Source organism: Eretmochelys imbricata, chromosome 7 (assembly GCF_965152235.1).
Source record: "Eretmochelys imbricata isolate rEreImb1 chromosome 7, rEreImb1.hap1, whole genome shotgun sequence".
Lineage (NCBI taxonomy): Eukaryota > Metazoa > Chordata > Testudines > Cheloniidae > Eretmochelys > Eretmochelys imbricata.
The window spans coordinates 92,030,197-92,049,262 of record NC_135578.1 but is presented as its reverse complement, the minus strand read 5'-3'; the positions used below and the strand labels follow the sequence as shown (position 1 = coordinate 92,049,262).

General features: G+C 43.3%; 1 protein-coding gene across 1 annotated transcript in view; it reads left to right on the top strand.

Moving 5' to 3' along the window:
• Nucleotides 1-808: 808 nt before the first annotated feature.
• The window catches only part of HTR7 (5-hydroxytryptamine receptor 7), a 28,807-nt gene continuing 10,549 nt past the window's right edge, over nucleotides 809-19,066 (top strand). The window contains exon 1 of the mRNA XM_077822902.1: nucleotides 809-1,332. Within this exon, the coding sequence (XP_077679028.1) occupies nucleotides 809-1,332 (524 nt within the window). The remainder of the gene's footprint in view (nucleotides 1,333-19,066) is intronic.

Genomic DNA, 19,066 nt, shown 5'->3' with positions numbered 1-19,066 from the left:
AGAACACAAGGAAGTATTCAAAAAGCTCTAAAAAGACCCCCAAAATGGGAGAAAAGGATGAAGTTGCGTATATGCGCTACAAATGGTGTTGCCCAATTATTAAATTGAACTATTAGCCTACCAATATTTACAAGTCTCCAACAGCAAGCTGTTTATTCAAAGGAAAAGTTTTATTTGTGGGTTAAGAGATATCCTGTTTTCTTAAACTCAGAGGTAGCACTGTATTTGCAGTTCTATTTTAGTTCTGCAGCAAACCACACTGAACTCCATTAAGCATTAATCTACTGAATACTTTCCCCTTGTCCTTCACCGCCGCACGCCCCGCTCCAGAGGGGCAGGCTACTGAAGCCCGGCTGCAGGCGGGCGAGGGGCGGAGCAGCCAGGGAGACTCAAACTTCCCTCGCCGCCGCAGGTAGCTGGGCTGGGCGAGGGCTGCCGCGGCGGCTGCAGCTGCCGGCGAAGCGCAGGCAGCCTCCCGCCAGCCGCACGGGTCAGGAGAGAGCGGCGGCCGCTGGGGGGCGCGGCCTCCCCGACGGGCAGCGCTCAGCGCACGCGGACGCCATGGCGCGATTCCCGCCCCCGCGGAGCCCGGTCAGCGGCGCGGGGCACGGGGAAGTTGAGGTACCCGCTCCACCTGTGGTGGCAATGATCAGCTAACCGGGCTGAGGCGCTTCTCCCGCGGACGGCCGAGCCCCGGCCCGGGTCGGGGGGGCGAGCCCCGGGCAGCTGGGGGCTGAGCGGGCTCGGGGACCCTCCCCAGGACCCAGCGTGTTGGGAGCCGGCGGCTTCATGGGCAGCACCCGTCAGGATGGTTATGGACAGCAACAGCAGTCACGTGTCCGGCCACCTCCACGCCTTCGCCCTGGAGGCTCCCCGCGAGCTGAGCGGCAGTGGGATGGTGGCTGGCTCCCTGAACCCCCGCTGGCTGAAGATCATCCAGGATGTCACCGCCAGCCCCAGCCCCGCTTTCAGCCTGGCGCCCGAAAATGACACCGGCTGCGGGGAGCAGATCCTCAGCTACGGCAACATGGAGAAAGTTGTGATCGGGGCCATCCTCTCCCTCATCACTCTGCTGACCATCGCGGGCAATTGCCTGGTGGTGATCTCCGTGTGCTTTGTGAAGAAACTCCGGCAGCCCTCCAACTATCTCATTGTCTCCCTGGCTTTGGCTGATCTCTCGGTAGCGGTGGCCGTCATGCCCTTTGTCAGCGTAACGGACCTCATTGGAGGAGAGTGGATCTTTGGCCACGTTTTCTGTAATGTCTTCATTGCTATGGATGTGATGTGTTGCACTGCTTCCATTATGACTTTGTGTGTGATAAGTATTGACAGGTGAGTGCAAAACCCGAGATACCAACATCTCCTGTGTACTTGTGCTGCGTGTGTAGCTGTGTGTCTCTCTTTGACTGGAGCTGAGACAAGCAAACTGAGTGACTGCCCCCCTTTGAACAGTACAGTGGCTAGGAGAAAAAATAGAGTAGAAACAACCTACTACTGCGAAATGGCTCAAAGTTATTTAGGTTGATAAGTTAGCAGAGAAGAATCTTGAATGCTGACTGCAGCTGGCAAATATGGTGTATGGCAGTTCCACTAGGGGTCTCTTTTGCTTGCTTATTTTTCCTTGGGAAATAACAACAGATATTCTCAGAGGAAAAATGGATGGCATTTTTAAAAAGAAAAAATCAATTCAATCATAGACTAAGCTATTTTACACCCGCAGCCTATTGTTGCTAACCTACACACAGGCAAATACATGTGAAAAATGTGGACACTAAAACGGAGTGGGGGGAGTGTGTGTACTGACTGCAGGACAGCTTACTAGTAATTTGTTTCCAATGTTTAAATGGAGTTTATGGGTTTGATTCACCCCTAAAGCTGAGGGAGAGGAAGCTTCAGGGAGCCTGCTGTGACTCCCTGATTCCACACTGGGTATAAGTTACAGCAGGCTAGAGGCTGTTGTAATTTATGCCTATGGAGGATTGACACAATAGGGCCACTGCTCTGCCTCACCCGCACCAAACTCCCTCCCTCAGTATGCTGCCTGTATGAGGCAGCAGCTGGTTCCATCAACTTTATACCAGCAGGGATTTCCTCTCCACCCAGTGGTTTTGCCAATGGCCATTTACAGCCCTTGTGCTACCTGAGTGGTGCAAAGGGGTTAGAGAAAAGGAGAGGATCTGGCCCAAAGATATTTCATAATTTTATTTAAACTATTGGGAATTTTGCTTCTATGGTCAACAAAAACATAGCAATTTGAAACCTTGAATTAAACAGCAAGTGGATTTTATTAATCAATATATATCAGTAATAATTGCTAGCATTGATAGGACCATAGGAACTGCCTTTTTGGAACAGAGAAGTGGACCATTTATTACTGTGTCCTGTCCAGGCCCACCGACAGGGGGTGGGCAAAGGGGACAATTACCCAGGGGCCCGGGCGATTTAAAAGGGCCTGGGGGCCCTTTTAAAATCGCCTGAGCAGGCCACAGGGCTCCTAGGCATGCGCAACTGCTCTGGGGCCAGGCCCAGCGCTTTGGTGACAGATCCTCAGAGGTGACAAATTCATCGCTTCCACCCTGGGCCCTGGCGCCCCTAAGGACAGTCCTGGCCCTGGGGCCCAGAATTCCTGTCGGCAGGCCTACTCCTGTCTGACAGTGTACCAGCTGTTTCAGAGGAAAGTGCAAGAATCTTGCAAAAGACATGTTTGGATAACCTTCCCTCAGGAAAGTTTTCCTCCTGATCTCTAACAATCAGAGGTTCTTATGACCTGAAGCATGAAGGTTTATATCCCCTTCAAAACTCTTGTTTATTAATATTTGCTGTTACAATTGTGTATATTCTTGCTAACTCTGTATTAACCAATCCTTAGTAGAATTCTGATAAGCTCTTGAATTCAATTATATTTTGTAGAAATGAGTTCCACATACTAATTTAATGTTGAACAAAAAAGTATTTCCTTTCATCACTTTTAAATTAAATTCTTTAAATTAAATGCCACCTTTAAATTAAATTCTTGTGTTATGAGAAAGGTGAACAGCAGTGACTGACTCACCCTCCCACCCCACCTTTTTTTTTTTAACTATTCATTAGTTTGTATACCCTTTTATCCATTTCTGTGGCAAAAAGTCCCAATTTTTAAGTTTTTTCATGACTCTAATAATTCTTGTTGCCCATCTCTGAACCTGACATGCCAAGTAAGGCTGTACCATTGATTTACATAATTGCATTGTAATATTTTCAGTATTATTTATTCTGTTTCTTACACATTTTTGTTTGCTATTTTTGGCCAGCGCTGGGCACTGGGCAGAGGTCTTCATTGAGATGCTCCGGTCTTTTGCCTGAGTTGTTATAGTTACCCTAGTGATAAGTGTTAAACTAATTAAACCAATGATAGAAGTTATACACATGTAACAAGGAGATAATATATCCTTTTAAGACAGAATCTGGAACTGGAATTACAAAATGATTGATTTTTAATGGACAAAAACAATGAAAATATTCTCTCATTTTTTACTTTGCTTATTCCTTGTTTTGTATATTACTGAACAAATACTTGTATTAAAGCAGGTTCTTTTGATTCTTAAAGAGTTCATACTCTCCTGCTGCTTATTTCCAACTTAAAATAATAATTCTCTGTGAAGCCTGATGCCTTAACTTCTGTTTACTTCAAATCTATTATACAACCATGAGTTGTGATGCTGCAGATTAAGGCTGATGTCAGGCAAGGAACAGCTGCAGATAAATCCTTAGTGAAATCTTACTAAATGTTTAGTAACAACTAAGAAAAGAGGAATAAAGAGATGAGCTAGAAGAGTAATTATTTTAATAGGGTTACACTGGCATAGCAGTGGATTACCAGTGGTGAATCAGGTGCAGGGTTTTTCAAGGTAACCATGATATATATTAGCGACTTTTTAGAGATGTGAAGATGCATAGAATATTTTCAGCAACTAGAAAGGACCAAAATTTAATCTGAGCAACAAACTATCACCCAGATAGCACTGATCTCATGCTATCTCATTTACAGTAGAATTACCCTTTTGTGTAAGTAGAAAGCATTTCATTTATGGGTGAGAGTTGCATATCACTGAGTAAAACTCTATGTGTAAGGTGGTAACTTGCAAATCACATGGTATGCATTATTTAAGAGAGTCCAAAAAATTTCACAAAGAACAATGGATTTGATGGAAGTGCCTGTATATTTGATCTTACTTTAGAGGAAAAAAGCCTCTGGGAGGGGAGAGAGTCCATCCTACCCCAAAAACCTACTCTGTGGAACAGTGTAGGGAGCACATACAGTAATCCAATTAGCCTCCCCCTTGTGGGAAAAGCAAGAAGCAGGATTTGGAGACAAAACTAACCTGTTGGGCATACCATTTTTGCTTTTCATTGTTAGAACTCTAAGCAGAAATAGCTCTTCCTGCAGCAAGTCATCTTTCCCAGAGATGAGAATCACTATTAGTCCAAGGAAAATCTTGAAAGAACTTAAGTATGTAATGAAACTAAAAACCACAGTTTCAAACAAGCCATCCTTTTCAGTTTTCAGAGTAGCAGCCGTGTTAGTCTGTATTCGCAAAAAGAAAAGGAGTACTTGTGGCACCTTAGAGACTAACAAATTTATTTGAGCATAAGCTTTCGTGAGCTACAGCTCACTTCATCGGATGCATTCAGTGAGACCCAGGGGACAGGGGTTGCAGTATGTGTGTGAAATTCACTCCCACACACAGGGCCAGCACAATCTTCTGTACCACTTAAATCTCACTGAAAGCCCTTGTGTGCTCAGGCCTCATTTTCAATCGTGTTAAGCAAAAGCCCTGCGAGATGCAGTCTAACACTTTTAAAGTCCTGTTGTAGCCTAGTGCAAAGCCTACACCATGGCCAGCTAACATGGCTTCAAAGTGGTTAGTAATGCCTCTTTTCAATCTGTTAAGCTAACTCAGTTGAAAAACACACCCTTTTTGCCTGTTAAGATATATCCTCTGTGTGTGGTGTTCTGCAGCACCCTGCAAAATCCCGAAGTATTCATTCCACAGGACCACAATGCGTTTCAAGTGATGGCATTTTATAATACATAAATATGTGCAGTACTGTATGTACCTGAGAGAGCGGAACAGCTCAATGTATTTGCATAATACTTTACTGACATTCAGAGACAGTTTGTTGAAGGAGAATTTTGATGCATACCAAATAGAAGGCTAAAACTGAAAAGGTGATGGAATAATAGACCTATATGCACTTCAGTGATAGGCAATTTGCCTGTCTTACTAAAGATATGCAAGGACTGTATCCAGTGTAAGATATAGTATGCAATTTGTTTTTTCACCCTCTGGGCCCACTTTTCAAATATAAGTTTCAGAACAGGATGTCCATGCTCGCCCTGGTTACTCAAATTGACACATGAGCACATAAAATGGGTATTTATTTCCCTAAGTGCTCCTTTTAGAATTTAGATACATGCAGTTACTGAGGATCTAAAGTGAAACCCAGACCTTGTCTGAAGTATCTGAATAAAACAGCTGGTAAATATTTGTGCTCTTTGTTGTATTAATGAATGCTACATTAAGACTGTGCAAAGCACTTATTAAAACGTTAGTATAGTGATCACTGACACTTTACTGGCTCCACAGGGACTCAGCCAAATTAGAAAAGGCACATTCCGGTGAGTATCTATACAGGACTGAACTTAATGGAGAATCTAAGGTAATATCCGTGACAATATCAAACATTGGAATTTTAGGCTTTTTGCAGCCCATATCATCTCTTCTACCTTCACAGGATGAAAACCCCACAGATCCTCATCAGAGAGAGTGCAAAAGTGGGCAGTGCCACCTCTGTGGCATCCCCCCTATATCTTGTGGGAGCCTTTCTTTGGGAATAGGTATCTGCCTACAGGATGGGGTGTCTGAGTCAGAGGTGGTGTAGGGTGGAACTGGGGAAGTCAAGCATCATTCTTCCACCACCAGCCCCATGAAGATTCCAGTTTTGTGAATGATGCCTTTCATACTTCTGGGGTAACTGTACCACCTCACAGAATGGCACCAGTATATGCAGTTCACCCCAGCAGGTGGTACTTCTCTGGATTTGTTTACTGGTTCCCAGGTTTGCAATAAATTCTCCCGCCTCACTGATTTGAGTTCCTGTATGGGGCTTAGTAACAATCCCTAGACAGCCATCATACTGTCCCTCACAAATATGCAGATAACCTTATTCTCAAAGATATGCCTGTGTTTGTCATATATGTTACAATGACACGTCAGAAATGAGGTTGAGATCCTACTCCTACTGAAGCCCCCAGAAGTTTAGTCAGTGACTCCTTTGGGAGCAGCACTGGGCCCTAAAGCATAATCTATGTTTTGTGATTGCATGGGGGAAGATGAGAAAAAAGTTAGGGATTAGGGATGCTTAGGTAGCTACGTTTAAGTACATTAGTTACTATTATGAAAACAAAAAGAAAAGGAGTACTTGTGGCACCTTAGAGACTAACCAATTTATTTGAGCATGAGCTTTCGTGAGCTATAGCTCACTTCATCAGATGCATACCGTGGAAACTGCAGCAGACTTTATATATACACAGAGAATATGAAACAATACCTCCTCCCACCCCACTGTCCTGCTGGTAATAGCTTATCTAAAGTAATCTTCAGGTTAGGCCATTTCCAGCACAAATCCAGGTTTTCTCACCCTCCACCCCCCCACACAAATTCACTCTCCTGCTGGTGATAGCCCATCCAAAGTGACAACTCTTTACACAATGTGCATGATAATGAAGTTAGGCCATTTCCTGCACAAATCCAGGTTCTCTCACTCCCTCACCCCCCTCCAAAAACCCACCCCCATACACACACAAACTCACTCTCCTGCTGGTAATAGCTCATCCAAACTGACCACTCTCCAAGTTTAAATCCAAGTTAAACCAGAACATCTGGGGGGGGGGGGTAGGAAAAAACAAGAGGAAATAGGCTACCTTGCATAATGACTTAGCCACTCCCCGTCTCTATTTAAGCCTAAATTAATAGTATCCAATTTGCAAATGAATTCCAATTCAGCAGTTTCTCGCTGGAGTCTGGATTTGAAGTTTTTTTGTTTTAAGATAGCGACCTTCATGTCTGTGATTGCGTGACCAGAGAGATTGAACATCAGCCACACTATCAGAGGCTCGTTCACCTGCACATCCACCAATGTGATTTATGCCATCATGTGCCAGCAATGCCCCTCTGCCATGTACATTGGTCAAACTGGACAGTCTCTACGTAAAAGAATAAATGGACACAAATCAGATGTCAAGAATTATAACATTCATAAACCAGTCGGAGAACACTTCAATCTCTCTGGTCACGCAATCACAGACATGAAGGTCGCTATCTTAAAACAAAAAAACTTCAAATCCAGACTCCAGCGAGAAACTGCTGAATTGGAATTCATTTGCAAATTGGATACTATTAATTTAGGCTTAAATAGAGACTGGGAGTGGCTAAGTCATTATGCAAGGTAGCCTATTTCCTCTTGTTTTTTCCTACCCCCCCCCCCCCAGATGTTCTGGTTTAACTTGGATTTAAACTTGGAGAGTGGTCAGTTTGGATGAGCTATTACCAGCAGGAGAGTGAGTTTGTGTGTGTATGGGGGTGGGTTTTTGGAGGGGGGTGAGGGAGTGAGAGAACCTGGATTTGTGCAGGAAATGGCCTAACTTCATTATCATGCACATTGTGTAAAGAGTTGTCACTTTGGATGGGCTATCACCAGCAGGAGAGTGAATTTGTGTGGGGGGGTGGAGGGTGAGAAAACCTGGATTTGTGCTGGAAATGGCCTAACCTGAAGATTACTTTAGATAAGCTATTACCAGCAGGACAGTGGGGTGGGAGGAGGTATTGTTTCATATTCTCTGTGTATATATAAAGTCTGCTGCAGTTTCCACGGTATGCATCTGATGAAGTGAGCTGTAGCTCACGAAAGCTCATGCTCAAATAAATTGGTTAGTCTCTAAGGTGCCACAAGTACTCCTTTTCTTTTTGCGAATACAGACTAACACGGCTGTTACTCTGAAACCTGTTATTATGAAAACAGACTACTCAGAATAGGAAAAGCTGCAAATTTTCCTGCATTAGAGTCAAAAGATGATTGGGAAGGCTTGAATGCTGCAAAGTAGGTGGGATTATTGGATCAATTGCTAATGGATATTTTCAACTACATACATTTTACAACTCTGCTTTTCATTGAAATCAGCTTGTTGCATTTTCCAACGGAAATTAACTGCTGATGCTTGCTCCTACATGGATATATATTGTGGCTTAAATTTTAACAAGTGATTAGTGATATCAGGTGCCCAATTTTTGGGTGCCCACTTCAAAAAGGGCCTGGTGTTGAGCACCTGGGCACTGTGCATTTGTGCATTTCTGACAATCAGGCTCCTTTTAAAATGGCTGAAGCTGAGCACACAAAATTACCTTGTCATTTTTTAAATTTAAGCTTATGCATTTAAAAAAACCAACCAACCAACCAACCAAAAAGACCCATGGTTTGTTCCCCAGTTCTGTTATCAGTCTGAGAGAAGGGAAGATTCCAGCTGTTGCTCAGTGACAAGAAATTACTTTCATGTTAAAAAGAGGAATATTTTTTCAATTAAAAAAAAAAAAAGAAAATTGCACAAAGATTTTGGAGCTGGCTGTCGAGGCCATAGGAACTGTCCATTTCATTGCATCTCCTCAGGGAAGGGAAAATGGGGACTTTTCTTCCCAGAGGACAAAGAGTTACACCAAGATTCTTATTCACTCTCCTCTTCCATAAACGTCTCGGGCTGCTAAGCAGTCAGCAGAATAAATAGTAATTCTGATCATTCTACTTGCCAGTCCACAGTTGGCACATCCAAGAGAATGGCTGCCTATTTGGCAAGTTCTCAGTGTCCCAGTCCAGGCCTGTGTGATCACATGGTAATGCTTAATCCTTTATAGCAATGTTGCAGATCTGAATAGAGAGGAGGCTTCTGGATGTGCATTTAGGCCCAGCACAAGTACAAATTGTGCTCATTGGAAGGAGGCAGAGAGGGGGTGGAGCCAGAGTTGGACCAGAGACAGAGGGGGAAGGGAAAGTCTGACATAGTTCTAATGGAGCTCGAACATAGGTCAGCAAGAAGTGGCAATAGGGCATATTGGCTATACCATCTTAATTCAATCCCTGAGACTTGGAGCTAGATCACAAACCTCATGTGAATATTTGCTCTCCAGGACAACAGAGATAATACAGAACATCTAATTTCCCTTCTGCGTGCTGCAGGGAAAGCTAGATTTAGTAAAAAGAGAATTTCAGTCACCAGAGATGGGCAGAAGGGATTAGGCACCTATGTTTTACTTGTCTCTATAATTCTGAGGACTCTTGTGAAAGCAGTCTGTAGGCTGATACATACTGCTAAATAAGTCAGCGTTTGAGTTTTGAAATGGTAGAAAATGAAAACTATTTAACCATTTGAAACGATTTTGCCAAAATTAAAAGCCTCCCTTTGTACATAAAACTAGTATCATCATAAAGCCCTGAGTGAAAAATTAAACAGTTAGAGCAGTAAAGTTACAAGATCACTTGCAGCTGATTATCACTAACAATTAAATTGTCAAATTTCACCTTAACACACACAACTCCTGTTGACTTCAGTGGGAGCTGCAGGCACATATCTGAGGGAAGAATTTGGCTCTGTCTGGTTTCTTAAAGTTAATATACTTTAAAATATGCTTTGGTTGTTTTTTCAGAAAATTTCATACAGTGCATCAATTGTCTGATACTCTTTGTATCTGTACATGCAAAGATAATTAATCATTTCCACCACTAAAAAGTTCCCTTTGTGAGGAATCCATAGAGATAAAATTATAAGCAGTTGCAGAAATATTAAAATAGAAAGAGAAATCAGAAAGTGAGTGATATCTCAGCTGTCAAGGTTCCCTCCCCACTCTGAACTCTAGGGTATAGATGTGGGGACCTGCATGAAAGAGCCCCTAAGCTTACTTCTACCAGCTTTGGGTAAAACTTCCCCAAAGCACAAACTTTTTGCCCTTGGAGGGTATGCTGCCACTACTGAGTGATTTAACAAAGAATCGGGGAAGGACCACTTGGAGTTCCTATGTCCCCAAAATATTCCCCCAAGCCTTTACACCCCCTTTCCTGGGGAGACATGTGAATAATATCCTAGCCAATTGGTACAAAGTGATCACAGACCCAAACCCTTGCGTCTTAGGACCATAGAGAAATCAGTCAGGCTCTTAAAAGAAACAGAACTTTGTTAGAAAGAAAACAGGTAAAAGAAGCACCTCTGTAAAATTAGAAGGGAAGCTAATCTCACAGGGCAATCAGATTTAAAACACAGAGGATTCCCTCTGGGCAAAAACTTTAAAGTTACAAAAAGAAAACCAGGAGTACACCTTCCTCTCAGCACAGAGAAAATCACAAGCCAAAACAAAAGTAAACGAACGCATTTCCTTGCTAGTACTTACTAATTCTAATGGAGTTGGATTGCCTGCTTTCTTGATCTCTCTCTCTCTCCGGCAAGCACACAGAACAGACATACAAAAGCCTTCCCTCCCACCCTAGATTTGAAAGTATCTTGTCCCCTTATTGGTCCTTTTGGTCAGGTGCCAGCCAGGTTACCTAAGCTTCTTAACCCTTTACAGGTAAAAGGATATTGTGCCTCTGGCCAGGAGGGACTTTATAGTACTGTATACAGGAAGGTTGTTACCCTTCCCTTTATATTTATGACATCAGCAATAACCCACGCTCCTTGGCTGGTGTACAAGCAAGACTGAAAGTGCTAATAGCTGTCAGTTCTGTATATTAGCACTACTGCATCTTAAGAGCATTTTAAGGAAAGATAAATCAGTGGATGTAATCACAAGAAACTGCTGCATGTAGACAATCAAACTGCCCTGGAGCAGAGGGATAAGATTCATGAAACTATTACAGTTATGCACTAATATATTGCAATTTAACTGAATAAAACAGTTTTACAACTGAAGAGATGAGTACTCAAACAATAATAATTACTAGCATTTGACTTAGAAAAAATTGCAAATAACTACCTTTGGGTTGAATAATGAACTATAAGCCACAAGCAAGGGGTGATGCATCATTCTGTTGTCTCTGGAGCAGACTGGGAGGCAGATTGTTCTTGAGTCACATTCTGCCTTCCTACTGGTCTCCCCTGCTCCTAGGGGCAAGTGCCCAGCCCTAGGCCTAAACCTAGCGCAGCCTACTTCCCTTAGTGTAATTCTGCAAGCTAGCACATTGTGCAAGGCAAAGCCAAGGCTCTGCTCTGTCCCAAACCACTCCCACCCATCTTCAGGGAGCAGGGGAATGTACCAGGTCTGCAGAGCCTACTCTCCTCTTTGTGTACCTGTGGAACAAAGAGTTATCACAAGGGAGTCAGGAGGTGACTTACACCCAGTGCTTAATTTGTGCCAGGACTTGCCAGAGCTGAACCCCAGTGCCTCAGGGCTTGGCAATTCACAGCCCCGGCATCTCTGGGCTTGCAGTGTCTGTTATGAAAGTAAAATATTGCTTGAGCTTCCGCCTCTCTTTTATTACAAATTAAGCACTGCTTTCCCCCACTTACTCCATTGTGTAAGCCAGGCCACCATTTGGTCTACTGTGTTGAAAAGACCGTGGCTAGAGCTATGGCATGGAAGAAATCTGTCGCTGAGCTTTCTTCATTACAACAATTGGGTTATGCATGAAAATCATCCACATATCAATGGAAGAAATTCCCCCCTAAATGATCTTTGTCCTCATTTTTCAACTGATTTTAAAAGCTATTGAAAGTACACTATACTGTATATTCCTTTAAGACAGCTGAAATTCATATAATTAATTGTCTAATGCCATGTGCTTGAAAAGGAAGTTTGCACAATGAACAGAAGTGCATGCTGTTATATTTCAATTTATAATGAAACTTGCAACATGCTGTCACCATATTAAAAATGTAAACCTTCAAATCATGGTGTGACTGTTGCTAAATATTGTGTATCTGGCAGCAACATGTGCCAGCAGGATTCCCCAAAAACAACAGTCCTCCTTTGTGTGGGTTTCTAAGTAATTTTTAATGGCTTGTTTGTTTGTAGTAGAACTAGACAATTAAATGCTTTGAGAAATGGAGAACAGTGCAGAGAAAATAGATGATCCATGATCAGATCCACGATCAGATGTTCATCTGTGCAGGGAATTAAATGAAAATACATATGCCTGAACCAGGAACAGCTGGTGGTGTTATTTTGATGCTCAGCACTCTTTTAGTGACATGTTAAGGTGTTGTTTTGATATTACAAACAATATGGCTCCTGCGGTTGTAAAGATGCACTTTTTGTGTACATTAGGTTTCATTTTAAAAATTGTCTTTGCAGTTGGAGAAATGGAGAAACCCATTTTTTAGCCTTGTTGCTAAAGCCACTTGTGCTAAAGTGCAATATTTCAAAATGACATTGTCCTTTATTATTTGCTACATTAGTTTGGTCACTAGCACAAAACAAGCTTCATTTCTTCAGAGATTATGAAATTTTCGAAGCAAATTAAGAAGACATCAGAATATTCTTCTACAAACAAGAAAACATAAGAACTAGGGCCAACATTTCCAAGCCTGGGTACTTAATGCTAGGCTCCCAAGCTCATAGTTAGACACCTAAATAAAAGTGGCTTAGTTGTCAAAAGATGTTGAGCACCTGCAGTTCCCATTGAATGCAATTAGATTTGTGGGTGCTCAGCTGTTACGAATGTCAGGCCACATGAGGGCCTAAATATGAATTTAGGAGCATAACGTATGATACCCAGTTTTGAATTTCTGTCCTAGAACTATGAGAACTATTGAGAACTGAAAGTACAGTTGCCTTTTACTCCTGCATAGCCAGTGCCATCAAGGGCCAACAGCTCCTGAAGGTTGCCAGCCCAGAATAGGAAGAGAGAGGACCCATACCCACTGCTTATCAGTGATATGGAACCGCCTGTGGTGGGGGGAAGACGGGCAGCCTTCTGCCAATCCTCTGTCTACCCCTATTGCACCCATGAAGGTTGCTGCAGCAGTAACCCTCACAAGGCAGGTAAAAGAAGAGATAGGAGAACTGGGATTCTGGGCCCTTAAAATCCCAGTTATCTTTGAGGACATTCTAGAGCAGAGTCTCTATCTTCAGTTGTTCACACAACTATCTTGGAAGTATTATGGCCTCAAAAGGCCTTTCCTCTTGCAAATGACAGCTCAGTTTTAGAACTGTCAGCTTGCTGTGTCACTTGTGCAGCCCATCCCGCCTTCTCTTCCTGGGTGATCACTCAGTCAGTGGAAACCTGTCCCTACCTTTTCTCATACGGATGTCATTCCTCAGGGCCCTCAGCTGGGGTAGGGAAGATTCCCAGATGCAGCCTAAGGAAAGAAATCAGTGGCTGTATAGCACCCCTGCTTACACTCAGTGTGTTTGTGGCCAAAGAGCATGGATGGCCTAGAGCCCAGCTACCTCTGTTCTATGGAGCTGGCCTAAATACAGTTCAGTAATAGTCTAAATTATCATTTTGGACAACTGGAGTCACAACATGGGGCCAAAACCTATCCTCCCAAGTGCAAGCTCCTAGAAGATTTAAAGCCAAAAGCAGCTCTCTGCTCCCATACGAGAGGGGAGAGAAATGGCCTGGGGAAAGGAGTTCACCCCGAGCTGTCAGGTAGTGGACTCTAACTGTGTAGGAGACCAAGTTCAACAAGAGAAGCAGAGACTTTGTCAGAGACCAGAGACTGCTGGAGAGAGCTGAGACCCTGACCAGGGTCTTGCTTTTCCTTTGGGTTTCCTCCCCAGATTTGCAGCTTGTGTGGCGCTCACTTGGTAGAACGTGACCTGGCAGTGGCAGGCCTAGCGGTGCGTACTTCCCTTGCCTGCAGCAGATGGGCTAAGAAGAGATGTCTCAAGGTGCTTACTTGACCATGCTGAATCTAAATGGATTTGTGAGTGAGATGTAAATGGGTGGGGGGATTGTTTTGTGAATAAGTATTCTGGGCTCTAACAATCTGGGCAATTAATAACTGGAACTGTGGGGTTGGCTGTACCCCCAAACACAGTGCTTGGGGTTTGCTTATGTCATTAGATGTTTATCTTGTTTTTTCCAACTAAAAGGAATTGCCTAAGGATTCCTGTGTGCTTGCAAGCAGGAAAGAAACACCTGTAAAGGTGACCAGGCAGGATCAAATGTGAAGTTCCTAAAAGCTGGGAGCAGAAAAGGTTTCATATGACAACTTGATCCGCTCATTTCATTTATTTTCAACAGAACTCCTAGGGTATGTCAGTATGTACAGTGCTGCAGCGGCGCAGCTGTACTGATGCAGCTGCACGGCTGGAGCTCATGTGGTGAAGCCGTGCTGTGCCGACGGGAGAGAGCTCTCCTGTTGGCATGAAAAATCACCTCCAGGAGCAGCATAAACTATATCAGTGGGAGAAGCTCTCCTGTCACCATAGCATTGTGCACACGAATGCTTATTCCAGTGTAACTTTTGTCGCTCACGGGGGTAGAATATTCACACATATCAGTTTTGCCGACTGGCTGTAGTGTAGATATAGCCCTAGACTACATTGAATGTGGCCCTTCCTACTATTAACCGTACCCAGGAAAAGGGCTACACACTGAAGTCATTTAGGTTATACAGGTGTAAGTGAAGGGAGAACTAAGTGTAAGCATATTGCAAGTAAACAGCTGTGAAAAAGTAATAAATGCTAGGGAAATAAAGTGAGATTTGCTTCAGAGATGCCACGGAGGTGGTAGGTACATGCTTATGTTGGTACTGAAAATTATCTGGTTGAGTCTGACCTTACCTTTGGAGCATTCTGCACCACATCTGCAGCATGAAAGAGGATCTCCTTGCCTCCTCCCCTACCGTCATCAAAATATCAGTGGGAGAATAAATAAAATAAGATCCTGTAAATGGAAAAAAAAAGTTGCTTAACTGAGCTACAGAGAAGGAGGAAATGGTTTATAATCTTCTCATCAGTTCCCGGTGAAGGATTTTACAATAGAAAGTTCTGTAGGTAAATACTGGTTGGAAGGTCTTAAATTGCTGCTGCACAGGCAGCCTGCCATCTTAAAACTGTCACTTTTCCTCCCTCAGTGCCTCTCTTCCTCCCCCATATTGCTCTTTGTTATTTCTTCCTCAGATTAATATTCCCCCACTCCATTGGTTTATTATAACATGTCGGGATTTGTTATTGCTGTCGTATTTCAGTGATTGGTCTTGGTTGGGTTGGGAGCTGACTCACAGTTGTAACAGTCAAAAAGGTGTAGAGGTAATCGGAGAAACTTCAGCTGAGCCACATTTCACTTGGACATGTTTCGACTTTTTCAGAATGAAATATTTCAACTTCTTGTTTTGAAAAGACAGTGTAATTTTTTAAATTTTAATATAACAAGTCAAAATTGAAATGAAACATTTAAATCATCCTGAAGCAAAAGTTTGTTTGAACTTCCTATGGGAAATTTTCAGGTTTTGCTCATATTTGGAACAAAGCCAAATTTTGAAAATCCGTCGTGAAACACAGCTTCTGTCCTCTGCACTCTGACAAACCCAATCAGAATATGGCTTTGGTCAAAGTATACCTCCACACTTCAAGGAGACATATAGAGCTAGTGCACTTTCTTGGGTGGGGACCACGGCTGTGTCTATGAGCTAGGGGTGTGATTCCCAGCTTGCACAGACATACTCGCACTACCTTGCTTTGAGCCAGCACACGAACAATAGTAATGTAGCTGCAGGAGCATGGACACAGTGAGCAGCAGCACAGGATAGCTGCCCCAAGTACATACCTGTCCGGACCCTATGAATACATACTTGGGGTGGCCAGCCTGTATTGCCACTTGCCGCTGCCTCTGCTACCACAACTATACAGCGGGGCTTCAGCCTCGGTGCTTCTACCTGCTCCTGTAATTCAGTTAATAACAACACCTTTAAAACAAAGGTATGGAAACAGTTATACCCTATCACTGCCGCCATTTTCCCCTCCTTCCCACAGCCAGGGAGAGGCCATCGTTCACTTTTGAAGGAAGAGAGATTTTCTAATTTTGAAAGTGAGGCTGTGACTCATGTCCCAGCTCCCCTCTCCGCAGCCCAGGAACTACTACTTCCTTTGTGTGGCAAGGGAGATGATTAGCAACGTTTGAAGAACCAAGTCCAGATTAGTGAGCCAGTGGGTAGCTTCAGGAGTGATTTGGAGATGCCACTGGCAAATGATTGAAGTGGACATGGATTTATAATGTGGTCCACAGTTTGCAACTAATGTCCACATTGACAAGGTCCATTGTCTCATCTTCCAAAGATGTAAGAGATGACAGCATCTGTCATGCAGTGTTCTAAAACGATTCAGTGTATGCCAGTGTTTCCTGGGTAGGTTGAAGCCTGGAAGTTCATTGATCAGGTGTTTGTCTGGGACATTTGCATTATCCCAGAGTACTTTCCAGCATGCCCCAGGATTGAATGAGGACAATTTAAGAGCCTTAGTCTGATCCCAAAGAGACTTGCGAGATTTCAGATGTGTCTTTAGAACCTTCTGGAAGTCTTCATGAATTGGTAAGTTCAGGTTGGCCATGGTTTAATTGTACGCATGAGCTGTGTGTCTCTCTGGATCGTGCGGGGGGCGAGGAGGAGTCTATGTACTGCAGTGGACAACCTTTGAACAGGAACCACTAGTGGAAATGAGGCTCTCAAAGACTTTGCCTCTCTTATAGGGGAGGAGCCTCAACCATGCTCCTCCAGCCTTCACTGCCATCTTCTGTTCAAGTGGACATTTTACAGCTGTAACTCTCACACACTACTCATTAGTAAATACTATTGCCTGCCTCTCCCCCAAAGCAAGAAAGGGAACACACACACAGCTGCCTGATGCCATTGATACCCCTGTTTTCTTGTACTCAACCCTACCTAGTATTATTGTTACTATTATAATTTATTTCTGTTGTTATGCCGCAATGCTGCTAGCACATCCACGACTACAGGAACAGACTATTTCAGCTCTTTCCATCCCTGGGACTCAGCTAGGTCATATAGCCAAATGAGGTCCAACAGATATGTCTTGCTCATGGAATCTGGCGAACCAGACACCCTTTCCTCTATTCAGAGCATCCCATGACACAACCCACTACTTCACCTATCACAGTTCAAATAGGGAGGAACTGTCCAAGGAGACAGCAGAGTAGACATAAGAAACTGACTATCAGACATCTACTACCTGTCCATTACACAGGACTATTACCAAGGTAAGGACCCAAAAAAGGTGGCACAAAGCTACCTGAACTAAAACAGATGCTGATCAAGAAAGACCTGTTGCCATCAAACAATACATGATGCTCTCAGTGATGAAGAATCTGATGTAGTTTGTATCACAGAAACCTACTTGATGACACCAGAAGTCCTGTGCTAGGCCCACCTTGTCCACCCAGGATACTCTGCTCATCCCAGATCCAGTTTTGTCCCCTAGATGACCATTTTAGACTGCCATGTGGCATAAAGTTGCTGCAGTGAAAAGGAGAATCAAGCCCCTTGTTTCTGTTTCCGATCCATGACAAAACTTTGCCTCTTTCTTCATGACTACGTAGTTTTCTGAATAGTCTCTTGGGAGGGACTTTGTCAAAGGCTTTTTGCAAGCCCAAGTAAGTTATGTCAGCTGGTTTCCCTGTATCTGCTGTTTTGATGACATGGTCAAATCTTTTTAATAGGTTAGTGAGGCATTTTTCCCCTCCCCCAGGCAACAGGGACACAGCAGCAGCAAGAACCAGCTCCAGTCAGCTCTTCATACCACCGGCCCCACCAGAATTGACAGGGGACCCTGAGCACCCTGGAAGGGGGCCAGGTCTTTGCTCCTCAAGCCATCCTGTCCCTCCTTCTCCCAGCAGGGACAGAGCAGCAGAAGCAGGAACCAGTTCCAACCAGCTGCATCAGCCTTTAGGAAATTCCAGCTAGTACAGACAGCTGCAGCACATCTCAAGAACACATCAGACTTGTCATCTGCTCCCTACACAGGCTTCCATTGAATATTGAGTCAGGGTCTCTGTCCTTATCTTTAAGTTACTCAGTGGCCTTGGCCTCGCTATCTAAAAGGTCACCTAAAGCTATGGGATGAAGACAATGGCTGACAACTGTTCTTCTCAGGCATGATGGAACTCTACCATCAGGGTAAAGGTCATCTGTGCAGGAGACAGAATTTTTTGGGTGGGGGTTCAGTGCAATGAACTCCCCCAGGATGCTGAAGTGTTGTATCTGGAGGCTAAGAATTGAGCAGGGAGGGGTGACAGGCAAATTGGGCTGACAGGTAAAGGGACAATCAAGGCAAAAGTGAGCTGGAGTGGGAAAGCACATCTGCCAAGATTGGAGTAAAAATGAATGAGATTTCAGAAATTATGTGTGAGATAATAAAAATCAAATGGAAACACACTGCAAGTACCTTTATTCCCAGATGATTATAAATTGCCTTAGAATGAAAGCAGAATGCATGTCTCTAAAGGAAGTGGAATGGTAGGTTTGCAGACAGAAATGAAGAGGGAAACATACAGAGATAAAAAAGAAGAAATAGAAATAGAAATACAGCAACAGCAGGAGACTGAAATGAAAATGGAATGGAAGAGATAAAGGAAGAATGAAAAAGAGTTAAAGTGAAGTATATACAGAACATATAAAGAAAAAATATAAAGCAGTAACCGCTTTCAGAAAAGAATAAAAGGAGGACTAGAAAAAAGAAGACAAACAAATAAAGAATAACACAGAAAAACTGGGAAATGGAAGAGGGAAAGAACCATAAGGAAGCTGTAAATATGTGAAGAGAAATTTTATTTAGTATTAACATAAAATATTTATATGTATTGATTTATTTTTTTAAAAAAATGTTTCTATCAGTAAAGGTTTACATTTCTTTGGATTCAATCAGAACTAACCAGAACCTCTAGATTGGATGCTGGGAACAAAGAGTCGGAATTTTGTTAGTCTCTCTTAGTTTTGGTGCTTGCATATTAGTAACAATCCCCACTTCTGGCACTGGGAGTGAGCTACTTTTCTGGGAATAAACTCCCCTTTGTTTTCAAAAGGAAA